Source organism: Asterias amurensis, chromosome 15, assembly GCF_032118995.1.
Source record: "Asterias amurensis chromosome 15, ASM3211899v1".
In the NCBI taxonomy this organism is placed as follows: domain Eukaryota; kingdom Metazoa; phylum Echinodermata; class Asteroidea; order Forcipulatida; family Asteriidae; genus Asterias; species Asterias amurensis.
Window position 1 is genome coordinate 149,895 of NC_092662.1, and position 26,037 is coordinate 175,931.

Sequence of the window (26,037 nt, forward strand, 5' to 3'; positions counted from 1 at the left end):
TGGGATTATGGTTATCACTCTGCACCCACGGTGCGCAAAACACCCCACAGTGAACAAAGACTTTATACTAAGCCTAAATGCATTGTGAACTTTGCACCAACCCCCGGTGCGTGTCGATCGCCCATTCTTTCCAAGAATTATGTTTACATTTTTCCGGTGACTGCATAAAATGCCAGTTTCAGCAAAGAAAAACCACATTCCCCCATGGTTAAGGTGAGTTTAATTTGAGGTTAACCGTTAACCTATGGAAATAACACTTGTATTGTATTCGTCTTGATAATTCGGTATTTATTTCAGCTTTAGAATTCTTATTAGTTATTTTAGTTCGTGGCTCGTACTATTCCTACCTACCATGCTCTCTCGTACACTCGGTGCTCCCGCCGACGTTCGTAGCGATTGAGAGGTGGGGTTTAACCAAGAGATGGATAGGGACTGAATGAAGGCGCGTTGAAATGGTGGTCGGTTTGGAGATAACTTCATGGTTGGAGGGCATTGTCACATATTTCAACGGTTAGGTTGCAAATTTTTGTCAGACGGTGTACATACATGTATCTGTGTTAACCCGCAATTCAATTATTTATTTACCAGACTGGCTTTGTCAAAATGGTCAAACTACATGAACATTTAAACTAAATTTTTTATTAATGTTTTTTATTAATACATTTATTTGAAATAATAACACAAACAAAACCCACAAAAAAGCAATTTTAATTTACTGCAAGAAGATAATTCGTTCAAATTTTAATGTTCACATTAATCTCAGGGACCATAAGTTGGACATTGTTTGAAAATTAATAAAATAATTGTCTTGAAATATATAAATTATATTAATGAGTTTCGCAATAGCAGAACTAACCATAGTTCTAGGAGTAGATTTGTACCAGCCCCCAATGTCAACATCACCCTGACAAACATTCAACAATAATGTCTATAGCAAACAATTTACAACGATGAAAGTACAACTTATACAAATACAATTAAAGGCAATAATGATTACTTGTTATAATTTGCCATCTCTTTTTTTAGGTAGATGAAAACTATATGTTTTTTTTGTTTTGTTTCTATGTTCGCTTGCTGGTATCAAACTTGAGTGTGATCCTACATGTGCAAGGATAGGCAGCTAACGGTTGTATGGCCTTTTGACTGGCACCCTGAACAAAGATATTGACAAAATAGACCACCACATACGGCTATTATAATAGAAGCTCAGTTGATGGAGCCTGGCACATTCAAATGTTTGTTCAAATCCCAATCTGGTCAATTTTTTATTGTTCAAACCAATTGAAAATCATTAACCAAATTTTCGAGTTTCCATTGTTGTTTATAACTTGATGACGTTTGAAATTAAATAGTTGCATCCCCTTAAGGTGATCCCCTTGCTTCCGCTTCCTAGGTGTATCATAAACTTGGGTGCGATCCCTGGTTTCAGGGCAGCTAATGGTTAATAGCTTTGGAGTAGCACTCCGGAACAAAGATATTGACAAGATAGGGAGACTGCCAACATAGAGTTGGTAATATGTAGCTCAGTTTGTTTCATTGGAATACACTAGTTAAGTGAGTTTAACAATATTATAACTAACTGTCAGTTAGTAACACTTCTCAGCAGATTCAAATTTTGGGGGATAAAAATTATATCTATTTCCAGAACCACAGTAATTCAGAATGAAAAGTAAGTTTCACATAGTGCATTATACCATCTACTTCTAACCAATTAAGTTTTTTTCTTGTCATAAATTGTAAAGTCATGACCAAACGTGTACAAACCCATTTAAGGTAAAATAACTTTCATTATCTTTCCAAGCAGGCTTGCTTTCATGCAATGTGCTTGTTTTGACACTGGTCCCTATATCACAAACACCACAGCTGGCTGCAAACAATTCTAACAGCAGGAAAGTACCTGTACACATACGTAACAGGTTATTGATTTATGCAAAACTCATTCTCAGTGTCACAGTCCACTTTTTATGACTTGCAAACATTTTCTCTGAACAGACCATGTGAAAGCAAGGGAGGATGTAGGAACACCTAGTTATGTGCTCTTAGTCTATGGCCAGTTATTGAACATTATTTCCGCATCAGTGATCATCGGATAAAGAAGTAACTTGCTGCATTTCCTCACACAATACTACATTCATGTGGACATCATTAGCACCAGCCCGCCAAATTTCATAGCATGTAAATTGCATAGAAAACAAAAAGAGTCAAAAGCCGAAGAAGATGAGCCAAATGCTGGGACAGGTATGACCGTTTCTATTCATCATATTTTTACCATTTTTGTTATAAAAGTGAAAGTATACCTTTGGTTTTTTGAACCATTTGTTTGTTTTAATCCTATGAAATGAGGTTTCCAACTCAAATGCTGTCTGTCCAGTGCATGTAACTGCACCGAATGGTTGAAAAAGGGAGCCCTCACGCAAAAAGAATCCCCAGAAATGATTCAGATAATTGTGATTAGGTCAGTTTGGCATAGACTAATACCGTTAATTAAAGCCCATCCAACATGATAAAACCAGTCAATGACTGGTGTTACAACCAGGCTCTGTTAAATATTGTATTTCATCCGCAAGTGAAAACATAATTTTGAAATGGATCTAATTGTTCAAATTCTGGACGTACGGCTATTTAGGATATATATGCGAACCATTGTCAAAAAAAACAATTGATTGCCCGCACAAAAAGCACTAGAGCACATTTACCTGCACAGTATCATGTTTTCAAGAATACCGGACACTTCCGCACCTCTCAAACTCGGCACCCACAACCTCGGCACCTTGCAAACTCGGCACCCACAAACTCGGCACATGCACAACTACAAACTCGGCACCTGGTTGAAAACGCTCGATCTGCAACGGTTGCAAACTCGGCACCCAGTTGGAAATTAAAATAAATCCCGATCCTCGTCGTCGACGGGTTCGACGACGTATCGACTATACATACCTAATAATTATTATTAATTTTTCACTGTCATAGTGAGGTCGCCCTTTTCAAAGGTCTGTATCAAATAATTAGTATTTATTTTGTGTAAACTGACATAGTGAGGGCGCCCTTTTCAAGACGTTTTTTAGTCAAAAATCATAATTTCAATGTCTTAGTATTTTTTGGGGAACATTTACACGAAACTTTGATCAAAAAACATTAAATTCAAAATAAAGAGTACTGAACTGTCGCTGCCGCGGCCGTGGTGGGGCAAAGTCCCCCACGGCTGACGGCCGCCACGTAGGCAAATCAGGCTCCCAAATCACACTCTCTTCAAAATCAAAACAGTCCATCATTGTCAACCAAACGCAAACATTTTCAAAGCCCAATACATCAACAAACAGCGATGCACTTTCACCAACATGTAAACAAAAACAAAACAAAAACTGAGCGTGCGGACGTAAAGTTTTCGGGGAAAAAAAATCTCTGATGCCAATTTTTTCAAAAGTTCGGAAGTGGTTATGGTCATATAAGCTAGCATAACTACTGGTGCCGAGTTGGGTTTATTTCTTCATGGTATATTGGACCAAAATAGGCCGGTGCCGAGTTTGTTTGGTGCCGAGTTTGTTGGACCAAAACAGGCCGGTGTCGAGTTTGTTTGGTGCCGACATTCTTGGTGCCGAGTGGGTGCCGAGTTTGCGAAGTGCCTAGTTTGCTGGTGCTGAGTTTGCAAGGTGCCGAAGTAACCGGTAACCCATATTTAATGGCTATTCATTGCTGCAAGAGCCAAGGTACATAGTACATTCTTAGTTAGGTAAATATAAATATAGACACAGCACAAGGAAATTACCAACAGTGTCCACTGCCTTCAGGGCCAAAGCCAAAAGTATCGTTTGTGTGACAGGACGGAATTGGATGTAGTATTTTCAGTGTATTTAATAATAGAATTATAAAAACAGAAATTAATTTATGGTGTGTAAACAAGGAACCAACTGACCCAAGCAAGCTCCCAAAAAAAAAAATATAGCTCCGGATGACCACTTTTGGCTTTGGCCCTTTAATGGCTATTCACAGCTGCAAGAGCCAAGGTATATAGTACATTCTTAGGTAAGTATAAATGTATATCGACACAGCACAAGGAAATTCCCCTTTATGTCTAGTACCAACTGAATATTTGAACGGGGTGGAATAACAATTTTTGTCATGTTCTCTTTATCATCAGTGGTAAGTCATGCCCTTAGTATAATATTTGATTTTCAGAGACCAAATGGACTGTTTTGGGTGTTTTTTGTTACCCCTTTTGTCACAATAACTTGACAACAAGATTGCTGAACCATGACATACGGTCTCTGCTTGAGAGCTATGTTACACAAGGCAATTTGTACAGGCCACCTGGAGGCAACCGACTGCAATGTGTTCATTTTGGTTTTACCCTTACATTAGCAATGTATACTCAGTACTTTCCAGAGTTTGGTGAACAAGAATAAAATGCATATTTCTCAGTGGGATTCGTACCCAAGACCCTTGCAATTCTATGAGCAGTTTCTTACCAATTAGACCACAGAGATTGCCCAGTAGCTAGAGGCAGTTCGAATCATATATTTAGCAATGGGTACCGTTGTCTCGGGATAAAGAATGTTAATTTTGGTTTATTACACTGATATGTGTTAGCACTGTGTACTCAGTACCATCCAGAGTTCTGCAGTGTGTGCTGGATAGGACCACTTTGGTAGCACATGAGTCATTTTTCAAACAATTTCTTACGAACCCGAAGAAAAATATGTGAACATTGAAATGTGAATGCCGTCTGTTTTTGGAGATTTCTTGGGACTGCCTGTTTTCAGCCTGGGACACTTTCATAAAGCTGTTAAAAACAATTGAGTGAGGTGCCAGTCACAACAATGTAATTTTGGCTGGTGAATTATGCCCTTTTTTGTTCTTACAGGCTTTATAAAATTGAGCCCACAGGCCTGCAGGCAAAGTTTATACAATTAACTGAAATATACTTTAAAATGTTTTACTTTACAGAAACAATTGTTCTTCTTCTGCATAGTGTTTTCAGTCTTCACTTTGACTGGGTTGGGATTTTATCTCAACTCTGGCATCTTTTTTTACACCAACTTATTACAAAATAATGTCAACATGAGGCAATTCAATGGTGAAGAATTAAGAAAATTGTACAATTCTGAACTGTCTAATTCTACTTCAACAAACCAGTCTACTTCCATTTCAAAATATCAGACAACATTAGCAAGTAGTTTTCTAAATCAATCAGCACTTTCTTCTCAATCGTCTGGAAATCAAACGACCGTAAAAACAGGGAATGAATCTCAAAATCTTCAGGGAATTACCAAATTGAATGAAACTGCAAACACAAAAGTGAAAACAGAAAAACACACAGGGGAGGCCAGGGCTCCTGTGACCTCTTCGGATAAACTAAAATTGCCAAGTAATACAAAACTGCTAGATACTGAGAGGAAGTCAAAAGTTGAAACAACGGATCCCTTGTATACCCAACATGGCTATTTATCCGTGTTGGATCAAACAAAGGTATGTAGTAACATCAGCTGAGATCAATAAAATAGGATGGCCTATGACTGTAGTCTATTGTGGGTGCTTAAAGGCAAATTTACTTTGGTTTTTGGAACTGTTAAGTAGTTTAAATGTTGCTCATACAAAAACCAATGAAGTGAAAATTCAATTCAATTTGGTCACGCTTTTGAGATATTGTTGAAAATCCAGAGCGAATAATTATGTCCAGAAAGGAAGAATCATCCCTTTTAGGAATACACAATCTGGGAAACATTACTGACAGTATTGCTTCTCATCAGATTCAAATTTTTGGGCAAAAAAACTTATATATTTTTACATAACCACCTAACTTTGAAGTGAATGCTATCAACAGCTGTACAGTGCTTCTTACCAAGTTGGTTTTTATGGTCATTACTTGTTTATGTACTTCCAAAGTTGACACTACTACCTCTTAATTACTAATTTCTTATGGGCTTTTGTTTTATCCCTAAATTAGAAACTGAATCTTCACTGTGCGCAATGTGCCTTTGTGTCCAGCTCTGGACAACTTCTGAAATCCGGCGCCGGCTATCTTATCGACGAAGCTGACTGCGTCTTTCGAATGAACAATGCACCAGCCTCCGGATACGAGGAAGATGTCGGGTCTCGGACAACGGTACGAGTTATTGCTCATTCGTCAACTCCTCACCTTAAAAAGAACCCAAAGTATCTAGTGGATATACCGAGTCCGACTGAGTACGTTGTTGGATGGGGACCGCCCAAAGCCCTGAGTACAACTGGATCTGGATTTGCATTTAATACTCTGAAAGCCTCAGCTGAGAAGTATAAGAAGACAGGATTCTTTTATCTAACGCAGGAACAGATGAACAAAGCGGATGAAATATTCGAAGCTGAAACTGGTGTCCCAAGGTACGTAACATTAATTTTGTTTGGATACAGGCACGATACTTCACAGAGGTAATGAAGGCAATTACCTCCATGCCCCCTGGTCTTTGCTTTGGTGCCAAGAAGAAATTAACAATCTCCCCAACTCGCTGAAACAAGTTTTCAAAAGCATCTTAAAAACTCACTTGCTTGTATAATATGTTTCCTCTGTGGTTTTCCATCATTTTTTGTAGCACTTTGCAACAGCTGGAAAAGGTGCTGATGAACAAATCTGACAATCTCCCTGATTATGGAATTGTTTTCTACATTAAATGTAGACCTAAATATCTCCCTGACTGTTGTACGAAATCTCCCTGATTGCAGGATGCAAATGTTAGAAGCTCTGAACTATGGCTAAAAGTAAATGTAACATTTTAAAAATACATGTCATGTATTTTCCCCAAAGTGTTATCAGAAGTTTACCTTCACAACTTCCAATTATAAAACTTTAGTAAAAGGCGATAAGTTTACGTTAGGGTTTGAACAAAGAAAAATGCACTAGAGCGGGAATTGAACCAATAATCTCCAGATTAAAATGCAGGCACTCTTCAAACTGAGCTATCCACCCCCGTCTTGGCGGTTTCCCTATTGTTTCAATAAAGAGTTATCGCTTTCGATGACGGATGTTCTGCAATGGTAATGAGGAATGAATCTGTGTTGCTCTGAAAACGACAACATTTGGCTAAAAATACGCATACCGTCGCAGAGTCTTCCTTCGTCGAAAACGAAAACTCTCTATTATCTTTGTTCAACACAACTGTTAACTGTTAGTACATTAACTTTGGTTTTTATTCTGACAGGATGAAATCTGGGACCCATTTGAGTACAGGATGGTTCACCATGTTGCTAGCCCGTAACGTGTGCGATGAGATTCATATTTATGGAATGGTAAATGACCAGTACTGCCAGTAAGTAGACTTCTACTTATTTTATAACAATACATAGAATTCAGCACCTTATAAAACATTACAGAAAAGGATTAGGTCTCATATTTGAAACGTAGTCCCACATATCTTGTTACAGTGCCTTGAGCGTCACCGAGTGACAGATATGAGTGCTATATACATTGTAAGAAGCCAATATTGTTATTAAGTGTAGATTAATATCAACATCCTCTTTCTTTTCCTTTCCAGAAATGAAACAAACAAGGAGGTTCCTTATCACTACTATAACACACCCGGCCTCAAAGAATGCGATTATTACAAAAAGAATGAAAAGGGCAAGAGAAGCGTACATCGTTTCATGACGGAAAAAGCTATCTTTGCTCGCTGGGCGCTGGAACAACCTCCAATGTACTTTCATACTCCATTCTGGAACCCTTAGGGTCATCGAATTGAAGCAAATAATGGGGCTTACTTCACAAAGCAGTAACTGAAGGGTAAGCCAATGTTTCATATAGCAAACATATAAACTATTAACAGATGCATAGATTGATAAACGATCAGTACTACCAGTAAGTAGATTGCTGACTTATTATAATTTTTTGTTAAACATCTGTTTTGTTCTCTTTAAAGGTAGGGTCGTTGATTGGTTTTGGTCAATGTAATGCTGATTAATATTATAATAGGCAAACTTATAAATAGAGTGCAATTAAAGTCATATAAGTTTTAGACAATGTGTACTTGCTGAGAAAACAGCGAAAAACTGTCAAGGTGTTTTTCACAAGAATATCCAATCCAATCAATGTTTAGCGAGGTTATCGATTGGAAGTTTGTTCAACTTGGGTTTATAATTATTGCTGCAATTGGACTCCCTTCCCATTTAAATGATAATTACTGAATGGTCAGGGCCCAAATTCACAAAGATGGCAGCTTGTGTTTCTGAAGGTTGGGAGGGACACAGTTTGCTGGTCAAAGTACCCAGTAATTTGGGTAACTTTATGTTCCTGCATTAAGTCACATTTTCAAGAGATTGTTAATTTCAAATTAATTTAAGTTTTTATTTGTGTACTGTTTGTATAAATTTGTAGTTCCATGAAATTTCTTCTCACCTTTATCTAAAACAATTTTGTGTTTAAGCAAGCATGACAGAACCAGAGGACATGAGGTCATGATTTAAAGACAAAGTGTACCTTTGTTTTTACTTGCCAAGTAAGTTTTTATGCTAACAATTATTTTTGTTAGGAATTACCAAAAAGTGACCAGTGCCATTAATATAAAAGTTTCATGCACTGTATAGCCAAAAAGAATACAAAAGAAACCAGTTCATTTGTACCACCTCATTGGAACTAGTAAGTACAATGTGTTGGTTTATTTTTTGATGGCGTTTCCATGTATGTTCAAAAGTTGCCAAATCTGTAACACTTCTGTAGTTTTTGCCAAAATCATTCCTGTTATTATTATTAGCTGTTTCGTAGCGCAGCGCAGCGAAACAGCTCTTGTTTTTGTTAAAGTTTTTTTTATTATTATTATTATTTTTTTTTTTATTTGTCATCTTCAGAAAAATTCCATATAAGTGCTGATTTGCAATGTTCCCAAAGAGCAATTGCAATGAAATTTTCAGGGATGAAAGGTATTGGTGCAATGATCATTGCGAAACAAGGATGTCATTATGACATAATCAGAAGTCACGTGACGTCATCTTAAAGGTGTTGTATTTTAAATGTTTGAAAATTTATAACAAATCAGCCACAAGAGACCGTAGGTTTCTGTTTGCGGAATTGGGGAGGGATAAATAAGGTCTTCATTTTGTTTCGTGTGCGTGACCTCACATGACCTCTACTTCCGGTCGAAACCGGGAGTGGCCCTCTAATTCAAAATTGGAAAAAGATATGAAGTTGCTTTAAACGATGTTAGTGCGTGGCTAGGGTGGGCAGTTCAAAAAAAATCCCAATGACGTCACAAAATGCAACGGCGCCCTCTAGCGGCAGGTTGAAAACTCGTCAAAATTGACTTTTTGAAGATGTGTGTGGTGAAGTTTTTTGTAATCACTTCAAATTTTACACACACGTTAACTGTCAGGCAGCCATCATATGTGTGAAGTTTCAGATCAATGACGTCATTGGGGGTCACGTGACGCGGCCTTAAAGGTGCACTTTTTGAACTAATATAACTCTCTAAGTAATTATGCGATTATGTTGAAACTTGGTAGGTTGTTAGATATTGGCAAGCTCTCGTGAATTGCGAAATGACGTCATAGTGACGTCATCACACGATATTTTATGATTTTTTTCAATTTTTGCACCTTTAACGAATAAATTGCTATCCGAACATGGTAATGGTATAATCCAAATTTTTTTTTTTTAATAGCCTGGATTAGTCATAACTGCTTTAAAAAAAGAATACATTTCAAATTCAGTTGACAAAATTTTAATTTTTATTAACGAAACAGCTCTGCATTTGTGCACAAATGCAATCATGTCTAGTTATTATTATAATTATTATAATTAACAACTAACGAGGCATTTATGTGATGATGCTGTCTGTGGATGATTGGCTGATAAATTATGGCTTTTCACCAGACTGATTGTGCTTCAGAAACACATCCATTAAAAAGAACAATTAAGGTATTTAAAATTATAAATGGTGTTTGAAGCTTTGCATGGTGTGAGGAATAAGAGTAACTATCAATATAAATATGAATAGTAAACTTGCAGGTACAACCATGAGTAAAATCTCTTTTGAATGAGTGGTAGGACAACCATGAGTAAAATCTCTTTTGAATGAGTGGTAGGACAACCATGAGTAAAATCTCTTTTGAATGAGTGGTAGGCTACCACTCATTCAAAAGAGATTTTACTCATGGTTGTACCTGCAAGTTTACTATTCATATTTATAGTTACTCCTAAAATTGTAAATATTGATGAGAAAACATAATTAATGAGGGGCCAAACTGAGTTTATTAACTACAAATGAATAAGAGCTACACCAAAAGAAAATGATTTTGAATTGAAAAAAAAACACCACCCAAAAACGGTTTTTAAGTCCTGAATTATTAATTAATGCAGCTGTATCTAATTGAAATAAATAATTATTTGTTACTTAATGTTCACAAGTAATTTTGATTATAATTAATATTTATTTAAAGGCAGTGGACACTATTGGTAATTACTCAAAATAATTTTCAGCATAAAACCTGATTTGTAACGAGCAATGGGGAGAGGTTGATAGTATAAAACATTGTGAGAAACGGCTCCCTCTGAAGTGACGTAGTTTTCGACAAAGAAGTAATTCTTCACGAATTTTTTTTCACGAGACCTCAAGTTTAGAATTTGAGGTCTCGAAATCAAGCATCTGAAAGCACACAACTTCGTGTGACAGGGGTGTTTTTTCTTTCATAGTTATCTCGCAACTCTGACGACCAATCGAGCTCAAATTTTCACAGGTTTGTTATTTTATGCATATAATGTTGAGATACACGAAGTGTGAGAAGACTGGTCTTTGACAATTACCAATAGTGTCCACTGTCTTTAAATAACTCACATGTTCATTTTTTTTTTTTTAATACATGTATATTATTTACACCTCAACTTGTGTTAGCACTGTATACTCAGTACTTTCTCAAAGTCCTGTGGAAAAATCACAGGTGTATTACTCGGGTGGGATTCGAACCCACCTTTGCAAATCTAGAGCAGTGTCTTACCAACTAGACCACTGAGATTGCCTGGTAGCTAGAGGCAGTTCGAACCCAGATGTTAAATTTGCATTCCGGAAGCAAATATCACATCTGTTGAAGTTTGTGTATGTTATAAGCAGCCAACACAAGTGCCGTCTTTGTAAAGCTCTTCAGGTGCTGTTGCATTCTTGCTACATATAAATGCAGAAAACAGTGTATGCTTTAAAAGAATGCCAAAATCTTTACAAATTTATCCACCAAATCGCAAAAAAAAACGATAGCTCATCAGGAAGAACATGCCCGGATGTAGTGTATCAATTGTTTATGTTAATGAGAGAGAAAAGGTACAATAAGTTTTGATTGACATGGTAAATTTGGGGAATTTATTTTTTAATTGTCGTGATGCCAAGTGTAACTGAATGATTAAAACAATTTTCACAAATTTTAATTATGTTTTACTTGATTTTAGCATTATAAAATTTTATCGCTATTTAATAACACAGTGTCTTAAAAATTTAAACAGTAGTTTTGTTTGTATTGTATTTACTTGGCTTGAAGGAAAGTAGTGTAAACTATATTGTACTCATTGGTCTTTGTTCTGAAAAACAGTCGGTTAGTCTGATAGATAAAACAATTAAAGTAGTGGTTGGACTTAAACACTAACTAATTACATGAACAAAAAAGGGACGGCGTACAGCTCTGGTGCATATCGATTGGTCTTTACAGAAAAAAGGAACCCATACGTAATATTCTCCTAGTATTGTATTCAATATACCTCAAATGGCTTATTTTGAAAATGAAAAATTTAAACAAATTTGTGTACATTTCTGTATATTTATGCAAATTTATTATAAATTATTGATATGTACTTGATATAACACTTTGTGTTAAAGCAAATGAAATAACAAGAGTTAATAAATGTTTGATATAAATTATGTCTACTTTGAAAACAAATTGAATGTTTTGATGTCAAATAATAAAACACTTCTTGTTTGATTCACATTTATTTTCTGTTGTGAAAGTTTTTTCCCCCATTTTAAAGAAAACTTTTAACAAGAAAAGACCATCATGTGAAATTAAAGTGCTACTACCGGTATTCTATCGTGAATAAAAATAGTTTGAGAACACTGAGCATTAAGAATATTTCATTACTCAAAAGACGCAATTGCAACATTTGAACATAGTTTGTTTCTGTTCAAGTTATTATACAGTGGGGTAAATTGGTATTTAATTGACAAATACAAGACCATCGGACTTGCCCGATCATTATATTACTGGCCCAACACTTAAACTACTTGCCTCAGGCCAATTCGAGCCTTGCTTAAGTATTTGTTTTGAACTCTGGCATGTTCTGGTCATGATGTTTCATGCTGATTTCTCAACATCAGCTTAAAGAAACTGTTAATTTTTGTTTAAACGTATCAATACAAACAACAGCAAGGCATTTTTTTTTATCCCTGAATGATTTCTGTAGTAGACCCCTTGCATAACAGGCAAATGCTACATGGACACAGGTCATGCGCATATCTTTAAGAACATCTATCGTCCTATGGTTTGCTTCCATTGGCCTCAGTGAGGGCGCTTTTTGGCCTCAGTTGAGAGTGTGACGTCACATGCAAGGGGTCTATTCACATCTTTACATGGCATCTCAAATTCCATAATATTTGTGGTTCAAAGTTACAAACAGTCAAACTCTCATAACAAACTGGGTCCAATTTCATGGCTCTGCTCCCCGCCGAATTCTGAGCTTGTGATCTACATTCTCTACTTACATGCAAGCGCCGTATTTCAACACTAGCTGTGTAAGTGAAGAACGCCTAGTAACGTGGAGGACGCACGTGCACAAGCCCAAATTCCCTGCTAATCCTTGAAATACGCGCGACATAAGCACAAATTTCTCTGCTTTCGTAAGGAACGCTTATGGTAAGCAGAGCCTAAGAAATTGGGCCTGCCCATGAAAAAATTGTGCAAAATTTACATATGTAAAAAATAAACACTCTCCAAATCTAACAAGGGGATGGCATATTTCTAATGTCATGATGCTATCCGGCTTAATAAAACAACAACGACAACTGCCAGCAGTGCACTGCTGGCAAGCACAAACTCACTGGAGAACTGAACCTTTTGATGGTATGTACCCTAAAAGAAAAATGAAAAAGAAACAGGTAAAGAAAATAGAAAGAGTGGAGACACACTTGATGGCGATTTTCAAAAAATGGCAAAAACAAACCAGAAGAAGAAATTAGTGTGTCAATGTTATAAGAGGGGCTCCAAGGTAAAATTCAAGTTTGTGATCTACTTATTTGGCAGTAGAAAGAGTATCAGATAAAATGACATTTTACATCATTTTAACGTGAAACCCGAGACTTTCATGAGGAGTCTATCTATTGAAAAATAATGTCATAAAACTGAATTTGACTTTGACGCCCCTCTATAAAGCACCTGTATTTCTAAATAACTGAATATCGGTATGACATACCTTTTCGCTATTTTTCTCAACAGCTGGTAGTTGCTCTACAAAACTGAATCGTTTTATCTCCTTGTCTTTAGGCCCTTCTTCTTTCTCAGGAAATTGGACTCTTTCTGTAGTTTCTGTCTCATTACTTAGTGCAATAGTTGTTGATGACAGTTCAACATTACGTACGCTTCCGAAGAAGTCAGTGATAGGAACTGTTTTGATGTCTCGACGGAATAGGTCAGTCCTTATGCCTGGAGTGGAGCGGCAAACTTGCTGTGGGCAAACTTGAAACTAGAACAAGAAATGTAGAACAAAATAATTGTTACAACAAACCATGAAGGAAACTTTAGATAAAGTCTTTTACATGAATAACAAAAATATGATTCAGTTTACATTACCACCATGTGTATATACTATGATGACCAGCTGCAGAAAGATGTAGTTCAACAAGAGATCACTGAGAACATGCATTCCTGAGCGGGATGTGAGAAAAGCGACCATGAGAGGCTCCATCGATGACCTCTTCTACTACCACTACTACAACTAGTTAGTCTTTAAGAGCTACCACTAAATTCCTTGTTATGCTGAAGGTAACTTTATAAGTTGGCAGATTGCATCTGACAGAATTCACAATTTTGATAGAAAAAATAAACTCACAAAGTCCGCCATTGTTTTCTTGCTGTTAGGTGAGACTTTCTCTAGGAATTCCAAAGCGTAGTATGTATATCTATCAATGACATAAACGCCAATAGCTGGATCTACATGGTGCTGTATGGAAAGACAAAATAATCACCAAGTTCAAAGACAAACCTCTCAATAAGAATGATTGTATTCTTGGTTTTTAAAAACAATAGTAGTATCAATGAGATATCGCCTAACATCATAAAGCTGAATGGTCACTTTAACGGGCTGAAACAGTAACCCCCCTTCACAGCCCATAAGGATGCTGGCATGGGTACCATCCCTTAGGAGCGTGGCTGTTAGAGCACAACACAATACCTTCCCAACTTGTTTACAAAGCAATTATGGTCAAGTGCCATGCTCAAGGAGGACACAAGTGTAATGACACTCTGCTGCTGACAATACTAGAGCTTGGGTCCGGTGAACTAGAACATAGGGCCCAGTTGCTAGATTGTGGGCTCGTAAGTCCAGAGGTTGTCGGTTCAAATCCCGCTCGAGTAACTATTTCTTTGTTCAACTCAAAGTTTAGTAACAAATTACCCAGTCTGATTGCCTTGTTGTTTATTACTTAGTAAGGACTACTTACAACAATTGGATCTATACTTACAGACAATGAGTCTTCTCCGACCTGGCTAGATCCCACAGATAGGATATTTGGAGAATAGAAGAGTTGGAACATGGACACAGCTTGACACGTGTCAATGATGTATAAGACTTCATGATACCTGCAAACCAAATAAAAACCATAAGATTTCAATTTTGAAGCACTAAGTTCCACAGAGGCAGTGTGATAAGCTCTATGTTTTTTCCCCTGCTTTTCACCATTGCTGATCCTGGATCAAGCCCGTACCAGACCCCTCAAGTGGGACTTCAACCCAAATGTATGATCCAACTCTCAGCATTAAGAAAGGACCTTGGGAGGAGTTAGAACGTCAAATCAACAAGGATCACCGCTGCTAGCACTAGTGATTTAACAGCCACATGGTTGCATCTTTGTGTGCAATACTTAGTAATTCAAAGTATGACCCACTTTCTAAACTAATTCCAAAAAGAACATTTGTCAAATACTGGAACAAATTTCTCAGTTGGCCACAGCTGGCCATTGATCAGAGATGGTTCATCGTTAACTATAAATCTTGCCGGTAATACAACTTCTTTCTGAATGTACGAATCCATAGGATTAATTCAATTCCATGGTTACTCATGGTTTGACAGCAGCAAAACTTTTCTAAACCAGGCTGTCGGTTACCATGGCCAGAAAATCGGCGGCGCCGATAACTGTACATGAAGGCAAACAGACCATGGAAGAGCAGCTGTTGATCTCACTATTAACAACCAACCTTTTCTTCTGCCACATTTGCTCAAACGCATGAGCCAATTCCACATTGGAGATTTCCTCAGCGTCTTGAAATTTCAGGAAGTTTTCTCCACCGTGGCCGGTCATGTAGACGAGGATGTTGCTGCGATCGTCCGTCATCAAGCGTTTGGAACGAGGGGTCCCTGGTGGGAGACGTCCAGTCAGAACTCGGATGAAGTTTTCCACAGTCACCTGAAGAGAACCATATGTTTTTCAGAATAGAATTAGCTTTGTATAAATGCAAATTAAGGTTCATGGTCCGATGTTTTGCCTTCAAGAAACATTTTATCATGAGGTTTGAGCCTTGTAATTTTTATTCTCAATTTTCATTTGATCGTTTTAATCCTTTGTATTAAATAAAACTAACATGTGAAAATTTCATTTTAAAAGGTGGTTGTTTTTTATATCTAAAGCAATTATGTCCAAGCAGGAAGAATAATCCATAGAATTGGAATACACAATAATATGAGAAATGCTTAATTCTATCGAAAGTTGCTGTGGACTTCTAATCAAAAGTTGATATTACAATTAATTTATAGAGTGACTACCAAATCTATACCTGCCCTGTAACACAACATTACATGGTCAAACATCACAAAATGGGAGTGTTCAAACAGCTCAGTTGGCTACCCAAATCTGCCTAACATTGAAAGTGTAACCTCACCTCATAGCCTCTGTAGTCAACTTCTACATCGTCCCCATACACATTGATATGCTGATTGGCGTTGTTGAAAACAGTCGCTATACATAACAAAACCATTCATATACAGAAATAAACAAAGAAATCATAGTATACTGCCAACCTTCTTGAAAATAAAACACACAGAAACACCAGGGTAAACCCCCTACGGCCTAACGTCCCATCTGAAGAATGAAGTAATAATTGGTCTTGCTTTTATAAGGGCCCACAAGTGTCACAACGGGAACTTAAGCCCATACTCTGCTGATCAGAAACACCAGAGCTTGAATCCACCAGTGCTCTTATAATACCAATAACAATAACAAGTTCTAAAATAGGGCAATTCTCAATGATAACAACAATTATAATGAAGATATTTATGGCGCACTTATCCATAAAACTTGATAAAGGCGCCTACATACAAAAGGAAAGCAATAACCGTCTCAATGCGCTTTACATTAGTGCCTAAAGCATTGGGCCACTAACATTCCTTTAATCTTTCTCAGCTCCCTGGGGAGTATACAACCGCAGCGCTCCAAAGGCTTTTTCTTGCACAATATCAACCTCTACCCTCGCAGGTACCCATTTATACCCCTAGGTGAAGAAAAGCAAGTATAGTTAAAAAACATCTTGCTCATGGACACACCTTGTCACAGCCGGGACCCAAACTCACACTCTGATGACTTAACCACCAGAGAATGAGTCCAGTTTTCTTAACGGCTCAGCCGTGACACACTAATCATTTGATGCTCACCTGGTCTTGGGTTCCGTGCATTGCAAGCCATATCATCAGCTAACATTAGAATGATTTGACTGTCTGGTATACCGAGTCGCTTCACACTGCGATAGATGGATAAGGTGTTTGCAACATGGCGATAATTGAACCAGAATCGCGACGTGCACACCTGGAACAAGAAGAAATATTCTTTCCATAAAATATATAGGATTAGTAGAGCCATGGTAGAGCTGCCAAAAATAGTTGCAGTTTTATTTTTGTTCAGACAAGTTTGGAGGGAACGGTTTGCGGGCTCCACTGGCACAAAAAACAGATTATCTCATACTTCAACGAATGTTTGAATACCCAGATTGAGCTATGGGCAGAATTCAATAGGGACAACAATATTGATACGGTAACTTGAAATTATAAGCTGCAAGTACTTACCAATACAGCCCAATTATTTGTATGTCCACTTTTAAAGAAACCTTTGACGTTTTGCTCCTGCTGATGATGAAATAAAAAAGCACACATTATCAGTAATATCTTAAATTAAACAAATTACTTTTGAACAATCGACTAGAAAAGGATAGAGTAGGCCAAATATAAAAAAAAACCAGTTGATCGTCCCCGCCCGCATCCTTTTTTGGGGCCGCATCCTTTTTTTTATTATTTACTATTTTCCGCATCTTTTTTAAATCCATCTTTTCAAAAGGACTTGCCTAGGTCTCTTAAGAGCTTTTCCCGAATTTATCGTAGCGTCATACGTTATCGACCCTCATATGTTTTCGGTCCCCAACTTTGATTCCCGTTTACCGCGAAATTGTGCAAGCTGCACCGGTGACAGAAGCTATGCAGTTTACTCACGGTCTGTATTTTCATCAGGCTTAATCGTGCTGAGAATAAAGTTTCCTGTCGTTGGTTATGCTCAAACATTTATAAAATGATTGATTTTTGGTACTAATCACTAGTGCATTATTATGCCAACATTCAAATGAGTCAAAGAAACATCATCCAACCTCGAAAGTTCAAAACAAAATTACTATCTGCTAGGTTGAGTTTCATACTGCTTTAGTCACTAGATGGATCACGTGAGGTGGTTACTATTTGGGATTCTATGGTGTGCAAATGTGGGGAAAATATTAAAGTATTTTAAGCGAAAATGACAACAATTTTTTTTATTTATTTACTGCATAACTGTTATAAATTCCGATTTAGTGTAATAAATATTAAGTCTAAATTAAAGAGAAAATATCATAGATTGGTTTATTATCTCCTGAAACCAAACATTACTGGTCTGAAATGGGGGAAAACAGATTGTTATGAAGTGTGAGTGCATCAAGGGGGGTGGGGTGTTTTTGCTTTCATGCATTATGATATTTCTGGATTCTAACATAGTAGCCATAATGCCTTAGGACAAAAATGTAATTAAACTTGTTAAGTACTAATTGAATAATGTTTTTTATTTATTTTGCACGCCATACTAGCTTCTGAATATTCAATAAAATACCAACCAATGAAAGGTGTGAAAACATATGACGTTGCTCCAATGTCGTGCATGCATAAGCACTATTAATGGCGGACTGTCTTTTACGCAACGTAAAACCAAAACTTTAAAAATTTCAACACACCATGAAGTGAAAGTGTTATTGTTAAAAAATTGGATAGATGATTTGGAAAAAAAATATTTAGTTTTTGATTGTGAACAATTTTCCTGTTATCCTACTGAAAACACATGACACCAGGATAAGTCTTCATCATGTTCATGCTCTCACACTTGTAACCGTCTGTTTCATGAAACAATATTAGTGAATGCCACCCAGCAAATCTGTCTGTAAGTTATTTGTAAATCTGTGAACTTTTTTTCTTTTTTTTCTGTACCGAAAGGGTCCAATGGCTTTAAAAGAAAAAGTTATTTCCCATAAGAGTTTGCGCGGTGCATACAGTTTGCGCCCGAGCTTCCTGCGCAAAAGGTTTGCAGCGTAGCCGTCCGTAAAAATGGCACACCGCGCAATTTCAAAATGTTCATTTTCAAGAGCGGATTTAGGACTATATATTTTCGACCCGTAAATTCACCAACACCAGATTTTTAAAAGAACACTTTATAGAGCATATTACAACCAAATAAATTCCACATTTAAGGCTCCGTAACACTTACCTCTACAGAGGTAGCACAAGGTGAAACCATTACAAACACGAAAGCTGCGGCTTTCAAAACATCTCGAATGGAGGCCGCCATGATTGTTTTATTTTTTATTTTTTTGGGTGGGGGTATAGCGCCACCAACGGGAGACTATTTCCATCATGCACTTTTCCCGATCGTCCTGCACTGTAAAAAAAATTCGACAACAAGCAGCTGATTCATTGTGCAACAACCAAATCTGATCGTCAAAAACAAGTGCGTATTACACTAATTAAAGTTCCCTTTCTTTGAAATGATGTTTTCATTTAAAGGTTAGACCGTGTGGAACAAAAGAATAGTGTTACTGTTTATTTTAGACCCAGTGATTGGGGCGCTAGATTCTTTTTTCGATAAATTTCGAAAAAGAACCTAGCGCCCCAGTCACTTGACTGGGTCAAGTATGTTTATTTATAATTAATAATATTAATATTGAGAAATATTGATTATTGATTATGATTGAGAAAAAGATGTAAAACTAGAAAAAATAGAATGAAACATTGAAATGTGTATGTTCGCATTGTTGGTTGGTTTATTTTTGACTTGGTTTGTTAGATTTGTTAGAACTAGACCCAGTAACTGGGTAGCCTTTAGTAGTGAAGGCGCACGCGGCACACTGGATGGCACGCACGACCCAACAAATTTAACGCACGAAAAAAGACTTTATCATCGCGAGCGGCGAAGCCGCGAAGCGCCTTTACCAACTCGTTTTGTGGCCTTATGTTTTTCTTTACATTTGCCAACGATTTTGGTGGGAGAAAATGTAATGCATAATGCATTAGCGTGGTGAGTTGCTGGCCATTAAGAAGTCACAATTACTTACATGACGTCACAAGAACACTCGATGCAAATTCGTTACATTTTCTCCCACCAAAATCGTTGGCAAATGTAAAGAAAAACATAAGGCCCCAAAATGAGTTGGTAAAGGCGCTTCGCGGCTTCGCCGCTCGCGGTGATAGTCTTTTTTCGTGCATTAAATTTTTGGGGCTGTGCGTGCTATCCGGTGTGCCGCGTGCGCCTTGACTAAAGGCTAGTAACTGGGGTGCTGTACTCCTTTTTTCGAACTGTTGAAAAAGGAGTACAGTGCTCCAGTTACTGGGTCTAGTTTAGAACAGAACTAGGTACACTAACATCTGATCATTTTATTTAGGACTTAAATATAATTATAGAAAGCTGGGTTGGGTTGCACTTGCAGGTATCCTAGAAGTTAGAACTATGAAGTTTGTTCGGCTATCGTCTCCACGTTTAAAACGATAGCCTAACAAGTTATGACAGCGATTTAGTGAGATTATTGCACAACTGTAACTACTGACCATGCTGACATGGACGTTTGGTAAACGACAGAATGACGGAACGCATACAATGTAACAAGTACCATAAAACGCCCTGAATCATCATCATGGGCTAGTTTATAACATATTTCTACCTTCAAGTCATTGGTTATAATTTAAATAATAATAAAACTATAAAGGCCCAGTATTAGTATTACTTATAATGAGAAATAATAATAGTGTTTATATAAAGCACCTTTTACACAAAATGTCAAGGCCCTGTACAAAAACGCCAACGACATATTAAAACTAGAGACAATTCATACACGACTGGTAAGAAATAAATGAAGGTTCTTTTGTTTTGTTTTCTCAAATTTCAGATTGAAAATGAATCGAATAAGCTGTCCTAAACATCCTGATGCCAACCTTATCGAGGACTATCATGCCGGAGATATGATCTGCCCACAGTGTGGTCTGGTGGTTGTCGATAGGTATGTTTCGTCCCAACTTGACCACTGGCCCAACAATAGTTGAGACTGGTCCGCTCTTGAGTGTTGAAGTTGGGCAGTCTGTCCCAACTAGAGTTGAGTGTTGAAGTTGGGGTATTCCAACTAGAGTTTGGACTGGTCCCAACTTGAGTGTTGAAGTTGGGGTATTCCAACTAGAGTTGGGACTGGTCCCAACTTGAGTGTTGAAGTTGGGGTATTCCAACTAGAGTTTGGACTGGTCCCAACTTGAGTGTTGAAGTTGGGGTATTCCAACTAGAGTTGGGACTGGTCCCAACTTGAGTGTTGAAGTTGGGGTATTCCAACTAGAGTTGGGACTGGTCCCAACTTGAGTGTTGAAGTTGGGGTATTCCAACTAGAGTTTGGACTGGTCCCAACTTGAGTGTTGAAGTTGGGGTATTCCAACTAGAGTTGGGACTGGTCCCAACTTGAGTGTTGAAGTTGGGGTATTCCAACTAGAGTTGGGACTGGTCCCAACTTGAGTGTTGAAGTTGGGGTATTCCAACTAGAGTTGGGACTGGTCCCAACTTGAGTGTTGAAGTTGGGGTATTCCAACTAGAGTTGGGACTGGTCCAAACTTGAGTGTTGAAGTTGGGGTATTCCAACTAGAGTTGGGACTGATCACAACTTGAGTGTTGAAGTTGGGGGGTCCCAACTAGAGTTGGGACTGGTCCCATACCATCTGATGATTTAGTTACAATGATTTATTTTATTTATGTTCATTCCAAAATTAAAAAATTCACACTGTATTTTTTTAAGAATTTATTAAAGAACCATCACCTTTTGTTCCCTGTAGATGTATTGATGTTGGATCAGAGTGGCGTACATTCAGTAATGACAAAGCCAATGCTGATCCATCACGTGTTGGTGCTGCAGAGAATCCTCTACTCAGCGGAGGAGACCTATCAACCATCATCGGCCAGCCGTCTGGATCGGCAGGGTTTGGAGAAGACGGCGCCGCAAAATACCAAAATAGAAAACAAGTGAGAGGGACTAATTGTTTTTGTGTGAATAAGTGTGATGAATAAAAAAGCAGTGATTTCAACTTCAAACCCATTTTTCTCATGATGGGCTTTTTTTTAACACCAAAACAGGGCCGGGCCTGACTAAACCTTTAAATGTTCCTTTCTCACACCAGGTCAGCAGTTCAGACAGAGCCCTCATAAGTGCATTCAGAGAGATATCGCACATGTCGGATCGAATCAATTTACCAAGAACCATACTGGTAGGTCAAATACAAACAACATGTGAACCATTGTTTCAACAATATTTCTCAGATTTATTCATGATGATTTTCAGTGCTTCCCTTCTAATGGTAACGAGGCTATGTACTCCCTGCACCAGAATGAGCCAATAAGCATCCTTCATTTGCCCTCCATTGTTGGCCAAATGCGCAGAGTTTACAGTGAAAACAGCAAGTGAGCTTACTATTAAAGGAATCATAGCTCAAGTCTCCGGAAGCAAACTAATCAAAACTTAAGAACTCACTCTGTAGTAATGAAGTTAATAATGAGAAGTCCCCTGAATCCACTAAGTGAAAGCAACAGTTCAAGCCAATTTCCTACTTTCTGCCCTGGTAATAAGCAGGACACCGAGTTCTTTGTAGAACTGAGAAGTCTCCCGCATTCCGAAAAGTCTACTGTCGAAGTAGCATTTTGTATAGCAAGATAAGTTCTCAGAAAAACATAATCTACCCAGCAAATAGATACACGGTGTTACTGCAAACCAAAAATACAAGGAATAATAATAATTTTCAACTTTGTTGTCTGACTAGGATCGAACCAATGGATTGTTCAAGCAAGTTCATGAGCAGCGCAGCTTGAGGGGACGAAGCAATGATGCCATCGCTGCAGCATGTCTGTACATAGCATGTAGGCAAGAGGGTGTTCCAAGGACATTCAAAGGTAAGTCATTATTAGTCATGTCCAAACTTTCACTTTCAGCCAGATAACAAATAAGCAGCTTCAAACAATTGAGTTTTTAACAGAGACTTAAAAAACCAAAAAGATTACCCATACCCATACACTGCCGGCCGTACAGATCACCCAGAAATATATCTCACAACTAAAAATCTGTTAAATTTAAAAAAAAAAAGCATTTGGATCGAAATAAGCCTGGCTGAATTTGGACAGAATCCCTCCCAAAACAAAACAATCAATTTTCCTTGGAAAACCATTTCAGAGAGATTTGTATATTGATTCCTCACAAATATTAACTTCTAGACTGACCTTCCAATTCCTCATTTGTTTGTCTGTTTCAGAAATCTGCGCTGTATCCAGAGTCAGTAAGAAAGAGATTGGCCGTTGTTTCAAGCTGATACTGCGTGCAATAGAAGCTAATGTGAGCCTCATCAACAGTGGTGACTTCATGGTAAACTCTTTGTGTATATTTATTACAAGTAACAGTTAAATTAGAAATAAACAATGGCTGCATTACGGGAAAGTTCCTTAAAAGAGTTTCCCAGTTTGGCCAACAAAATTTATGAACTAGACAGCCTTTTCAGTGAGCGAATGTGTTTACATTGCTTAGGTCATTACACTTGGGTCATTCAACTTATGGATAGGTAAATTTTGGGCTGAACAAAGACAAATTTACTGCAATGGGATTTGAACCTGCACCCTCTGGCTAATGTGCCAGTTTCTCTAACAACTTAGCTCTCTAGCCATAATTGTTGGCTGTTTCCTTATGGTGTCAATATCCTTATTCTCAAATTGAATATACTTGGTTTTTTTTTTAAAGTTAAGGTTAAGGTTATGTAACTACCAAGGCAAACTCTTTGTGATAGTAATTATTTTTAATCGTCCATTTTCTATGTTTCAGTCTCGCTTTTGCTCCAACCTCACCCTTCCTACATCAGTTCAGAAGGCAGCGACCCATGTTGCTAACCAAGCAATGAAATTGGATCTTGTACCTGGGTGAGAAATTTATAACATTTCATTTTTTAATTTAGCCTTTTGTAAATGCTTAGTCAGTCTTTTTCTGTGCTCCCAGTAAGCAAGCTGTGTGTCTGATTGTTAAATTCTTGTTATTCATATTTAGGCGCAGCCCAATCTCGGTTGCTGCTGCTGCAATTTACATGGCATCTCAGGCCTCAAGCGACAAACGCTCTCAAAAAGGTAAGTTGTCACTTCATTAAAGGTTACAGAAACGCTAAATGTAAGGGCCTTGTCACTTGAGGTTACCTTTCAATTAAATTCAATTCAAAAATGGTTTATTAAAACATGACTCGCAGTTAAAAAACTGAATTGCACATGTCAACATCATAATATGTTAAAAAATTACATGCAACTTGGTGGGCAACCAATTGCATGCAACTTGGTGGGCAACCAATTGCAGTGCATGCTAGAGGACCACTTTGGTAGCACATGAGTAATTCTTCAAACAATGTTTTACAAATCCCAAGAAAAATGTGTGAACATTAAAATGTGAAAAGATTCTCTTCTTTGACATTGCCTGGAACTGGTTGCCTGTAAATTGCCTCAAGTGACATGACCCTAACACTGGTGAAGTGGAAGGCATGACAGCCACATTGGGATGCAATATTCCTTCCAACTACGCACAGCCATTTGCAGTGAGAGCCTATGGCTAAATTCCTGAAGATATTAAGCAGAGAAACTTGCTTATCAATGTAAGTTGCTAATCAAATCTTGGCAAGGTACCAGTGACAACTATTGGTTTGGCTAATGGCTATGTACTGTTTTGAAATGTTCATGAAGTATGGAAATAAATGCAATTTTGAATTGAATCAAACGTTAAAATAGTTAATTATAAGAATTGACTGAGTAGTGGTACAATTTGTTTTTAAAGTAGCTAACATTACACAACTTTTTAACCCATAATCTTTTTTTCTTTCTGTCCCAAATAATTGTCTGTGCTCAAGACTTTTTCAAAGCTTACAGTGTGAATAATTTTATTTGTTGATTTGTTCACACAGAAATTGGAGATATTGCCGGTACAGCTGAGGTGACCATTCGACAATCATATAAGTTAATGTATCCAAAGGCATTAGAACTATTTCCAGAGGACTTTAAATTTGCTACTAAAGTGGAGGATTTACCGGCGCCATAAAACCATCTCCCTTCCCCTTTACCCATACCTCTTTAGTTGAAGTTAACAACGGGAACTTTATAACAATCAATGATTATATGTTGATATATTGTGTCATTGCCAAGCAGTTTAGTGGATTCAAGCTTATGGCCCAGTTTTATACGGTTGCTTTGAAAGCATAAAAAGTAGCTGAGCACAACAAAGTTATGCTAAAAGGGACCAATGCCTTGGATTGGACGAGCTGGTCTTTGAAAAACGTTTGGAAGCATTTGTTATAAAATGCATATGGTTGGAAAGATGTTTTAAAAGTAGAATAAAATGATCCACACAAACATGCCTTGAAATTGCAGGGTTTTCCTTTACAGTCGCGAAGTAACATTAAGAATGAAGAATGGTTCCTTTTCAACAATTTTCATTTGAAACCAAGCGTTTATTAATTTGATGATTCAGGTTTAGACAACATATAACTGTAATAACATAACATGAAATTGTACTTAATAAACTACACACCATGAATATTTCAAGTATGACAAATAAGAGGCGTTGGAAATACTATCTGTAAATCTGAGTATAAACAACCTTTAACTTAGACATGTGGTCAAGTCATAAAATAGTTGTTCGTTGATAGCGTACTGATTCTCTCTGCAAATCTGGCTTGCAAGACTGCTGGTTCCATCAAGATTACTGCTCTTGTACCTACGGTAGTCAGGAGCCATTGTTTTCGCGAGAGCAGTCTTCGATCATGGCAGAGCAGAGTGTGACGTTATCACTGCGACAATCAAGGCCTTGTCCACAAGTCTAACTCTAACTTAAACAACTTTCTACACAATGTAAACGTGTACTAAAGAACACGGTATACCTATGTTCTTGCCAAAAGATGTTGCGCTTGTGTGTCTATTTATTTCGAAAATTCCATTTAAAAAAGCTTAGCAGTTATTGTTTTATGGTGTTTTGTATTGTTTGTGGTTTGCTCCAAAGGAAACACCTTCATGATGTGAACAACATCTTACTTTAATCATTATCTGATTGGTCTAAATAAACAACACACCATTGCTTTGTAAAATTTGTCCGAAGTTATATTGCTTGTGTGTCCATTGAAATAAAAGATTCAAATTAAAAAAGCTTTGCCATTTTGTCTCAATTTTTTTTTTAATACATTTTATATACAACTTACTTCAGTACAATTCCGCCTGGAAATCTGAGTATATAAACAATGTA

At 37.4% G+C, this 26,037-nt stretch overlaps 3 protein-coding genes across 6 annotated transcripts; 2 read left to right on the forward strand and 1 right to left on the reverse strand.

Moving 5' to 3' along the window:
- The first annotated feature begins 101 nt into the window (after window positions 1-101).
- LOC139948003 (alpha-N-acetylgalactosaminide alpha-2,6-sialyltransferase 3-like) lies at window positions 102-10,832 on the forward strand. 2 transcript variants are annotated; one of them, XM_071945951.1, is made up of 6 exons: window positions 102-213; window positions 1,993-2,238; window positions 4,945-5,466; window positions 5,945-6,357; window positions 7,173-7,280; window positions 7,506-10,832. In XM_071945951.1, the coding sequence occupies exons 2-6, from the start codon at window positions 2,218-2,220 to the stop codon at window positions 7,693-7,695; spliced, it is 1,254 nt and encodes a 417-aa protein (XP_071802052.1). In that variant the 5' UTR covers window positions 102-213; window positions 1,993-2,217; the 3' UTR covers window positions 7,696-10,832. The 2 variants fall into 2 exon arrangements, with proteins under 2 accessions (XP_071802052.1, XP_071802053.1); XM_071945952.1 differs by lacking the exon at window positions 4,945-5,466.
- Window positions 10,833-10,981: 149 nt separating this feature from the next.
- On the reverse strand, window positions 10,982-19,061 carry LOC139948004 (GPI-anchor transamidase-like). Of its 2 annotated transcripts, none has more exons than XM_071945953.1 (9): window positions 18,975-19,061; window positions 17,264-17,320; window positions 16,856-17,006; window positions 16,087-16,163; window positions 15,406-15,614; window positions 14,673-14,790; window positions 14,042-14,152; window positions 13,406-13,675; window positions 10,982-13,065 (listed from the first exon to the last, which is right to left on the reverse strand). In XM_071945953.1, exons 1-9 carry the CDS (start codon window positions 19,053-19,055, stop codon window positions 12,961-12,963), a joined length of 1,179 nt encoding a protein of 392 aa, XP_071802054.1. In that variant the 5' UTR covers window positions 19,056-19,061; the 3' UTR covers window positions 10,982-12,960. The 2 variants fall into 2 exon arrangements, with proteins under 2 accessions (XP_071802054.1, XP_071802055.1); XM_071945954.1 differs by having other exon boundaries at window positions 17,264-17,323; window positions 18,975-19,050.
- A 60-nt stretch (window positions 19,062-19,121) lies between these two features.
- Window positions 19,122-24,850, forward strand: LOC139948005 (transcription initiation factor IIB-like). Of its 2 annotated transcripts, none has more exons than XM_071945955.1 (9): window positions 19,122-19,214; window positions 20,647-20,757; window positions 21,569-21,755; window positions 21,911-21,997; window positions 22,547-22,676; window positions 23,033-23,142; window positions 23,593-23,687; window positions 23,812-23,888; window positions 24,707-24,850. In XM_071945955.1, the coding sequence occupies exons 2-9, from the start codon at window positions 20,654-20,656 to the stop codon at window positions 24,838-24,840; spliced, it is 924 nt and encodes a 307-aa protein (XP_071802056.1). In that variant the 5' UTR covers window positions 19,122-19,214; window positions 20,647-20,653; the 3' UTR covers window positions 24,841-24,850. The 2 variants fall into 2 exon arrangements, with proteins under 2 accessions (XP_071802056.1, XP_071802057.1); XM_071945956.1 differs by having other exon boundaries at window positions 19,127-19,270.
- Window positions 24,851-26,037: the final 1,187 nt, after the last annotated feature.

Excerpts from the sequence above, each read along its gene's own strand:
- LOC139948003 (XM_071945951.1), top strand. The coding sequence starts at position 2,218 with ATGAGCCAAATGCTGGGACAG. Across the intron at positions 2,239-4,944 it reads TGAGCCAAATGCTGGGACAG|AAACAATTGTTCTTCTTCTG; the intron begins GTATGACCGTTT and ends TTTACTTTACAG. Across the intron at positions 6,358-7,172 it reads GCTGAAACTGGTGTCCCAAG|GATGAAATCTGGGACCCATT; the intron begins GTACGTAACATT and ends TTATTCTGACAG.
- LOC139948004 (XM_071945953.1), bottom strand. The coding sequence starts at position 19,055 with ATGGCGGCCTCCATTCGAGATGTTTTGAAAGCCGCAGCTTTCGTGTTT. Across the intron at positions 14,153-14,672 it reads TCGGAGAAGACTCATTGTCT|CACCATGTAGATCCAGCTAT; the intron begins GTAAGTATAGAT and ends CTTTCCATACAG. Across the intron at positions 13,676-14,041 it reads AGAAAACAATGGCGGACTTT|TTTCAAGTTTGCCCACAGCA; the intron begins GTGAGTTTATTT and ends TTCTTGTTCTAG.
- LOC139948005 (XM_071945955.1), top strand. The coding sequence starts at position 20,654 with ATGAATCGAATAAGCTGTCCTAAACATCCTGATGCCAACCTTATCGAG. Across the intron at positions 22,677-23,032 it reads TGTTCCAAGGACATTCAAAG|AAATCTGCGCTGTATCCAGA; the intron begins GTAAGTCATTAT and ends TGTCTGTTTCAG. Across the intron at positions 23,688-23,811 it reads AAATTGGATCTTGTACCTGG|GCGCAGCCCAATCTCGGTTG; the intron begins GTGAGAAATTTA and ends ATTCATATTTAG.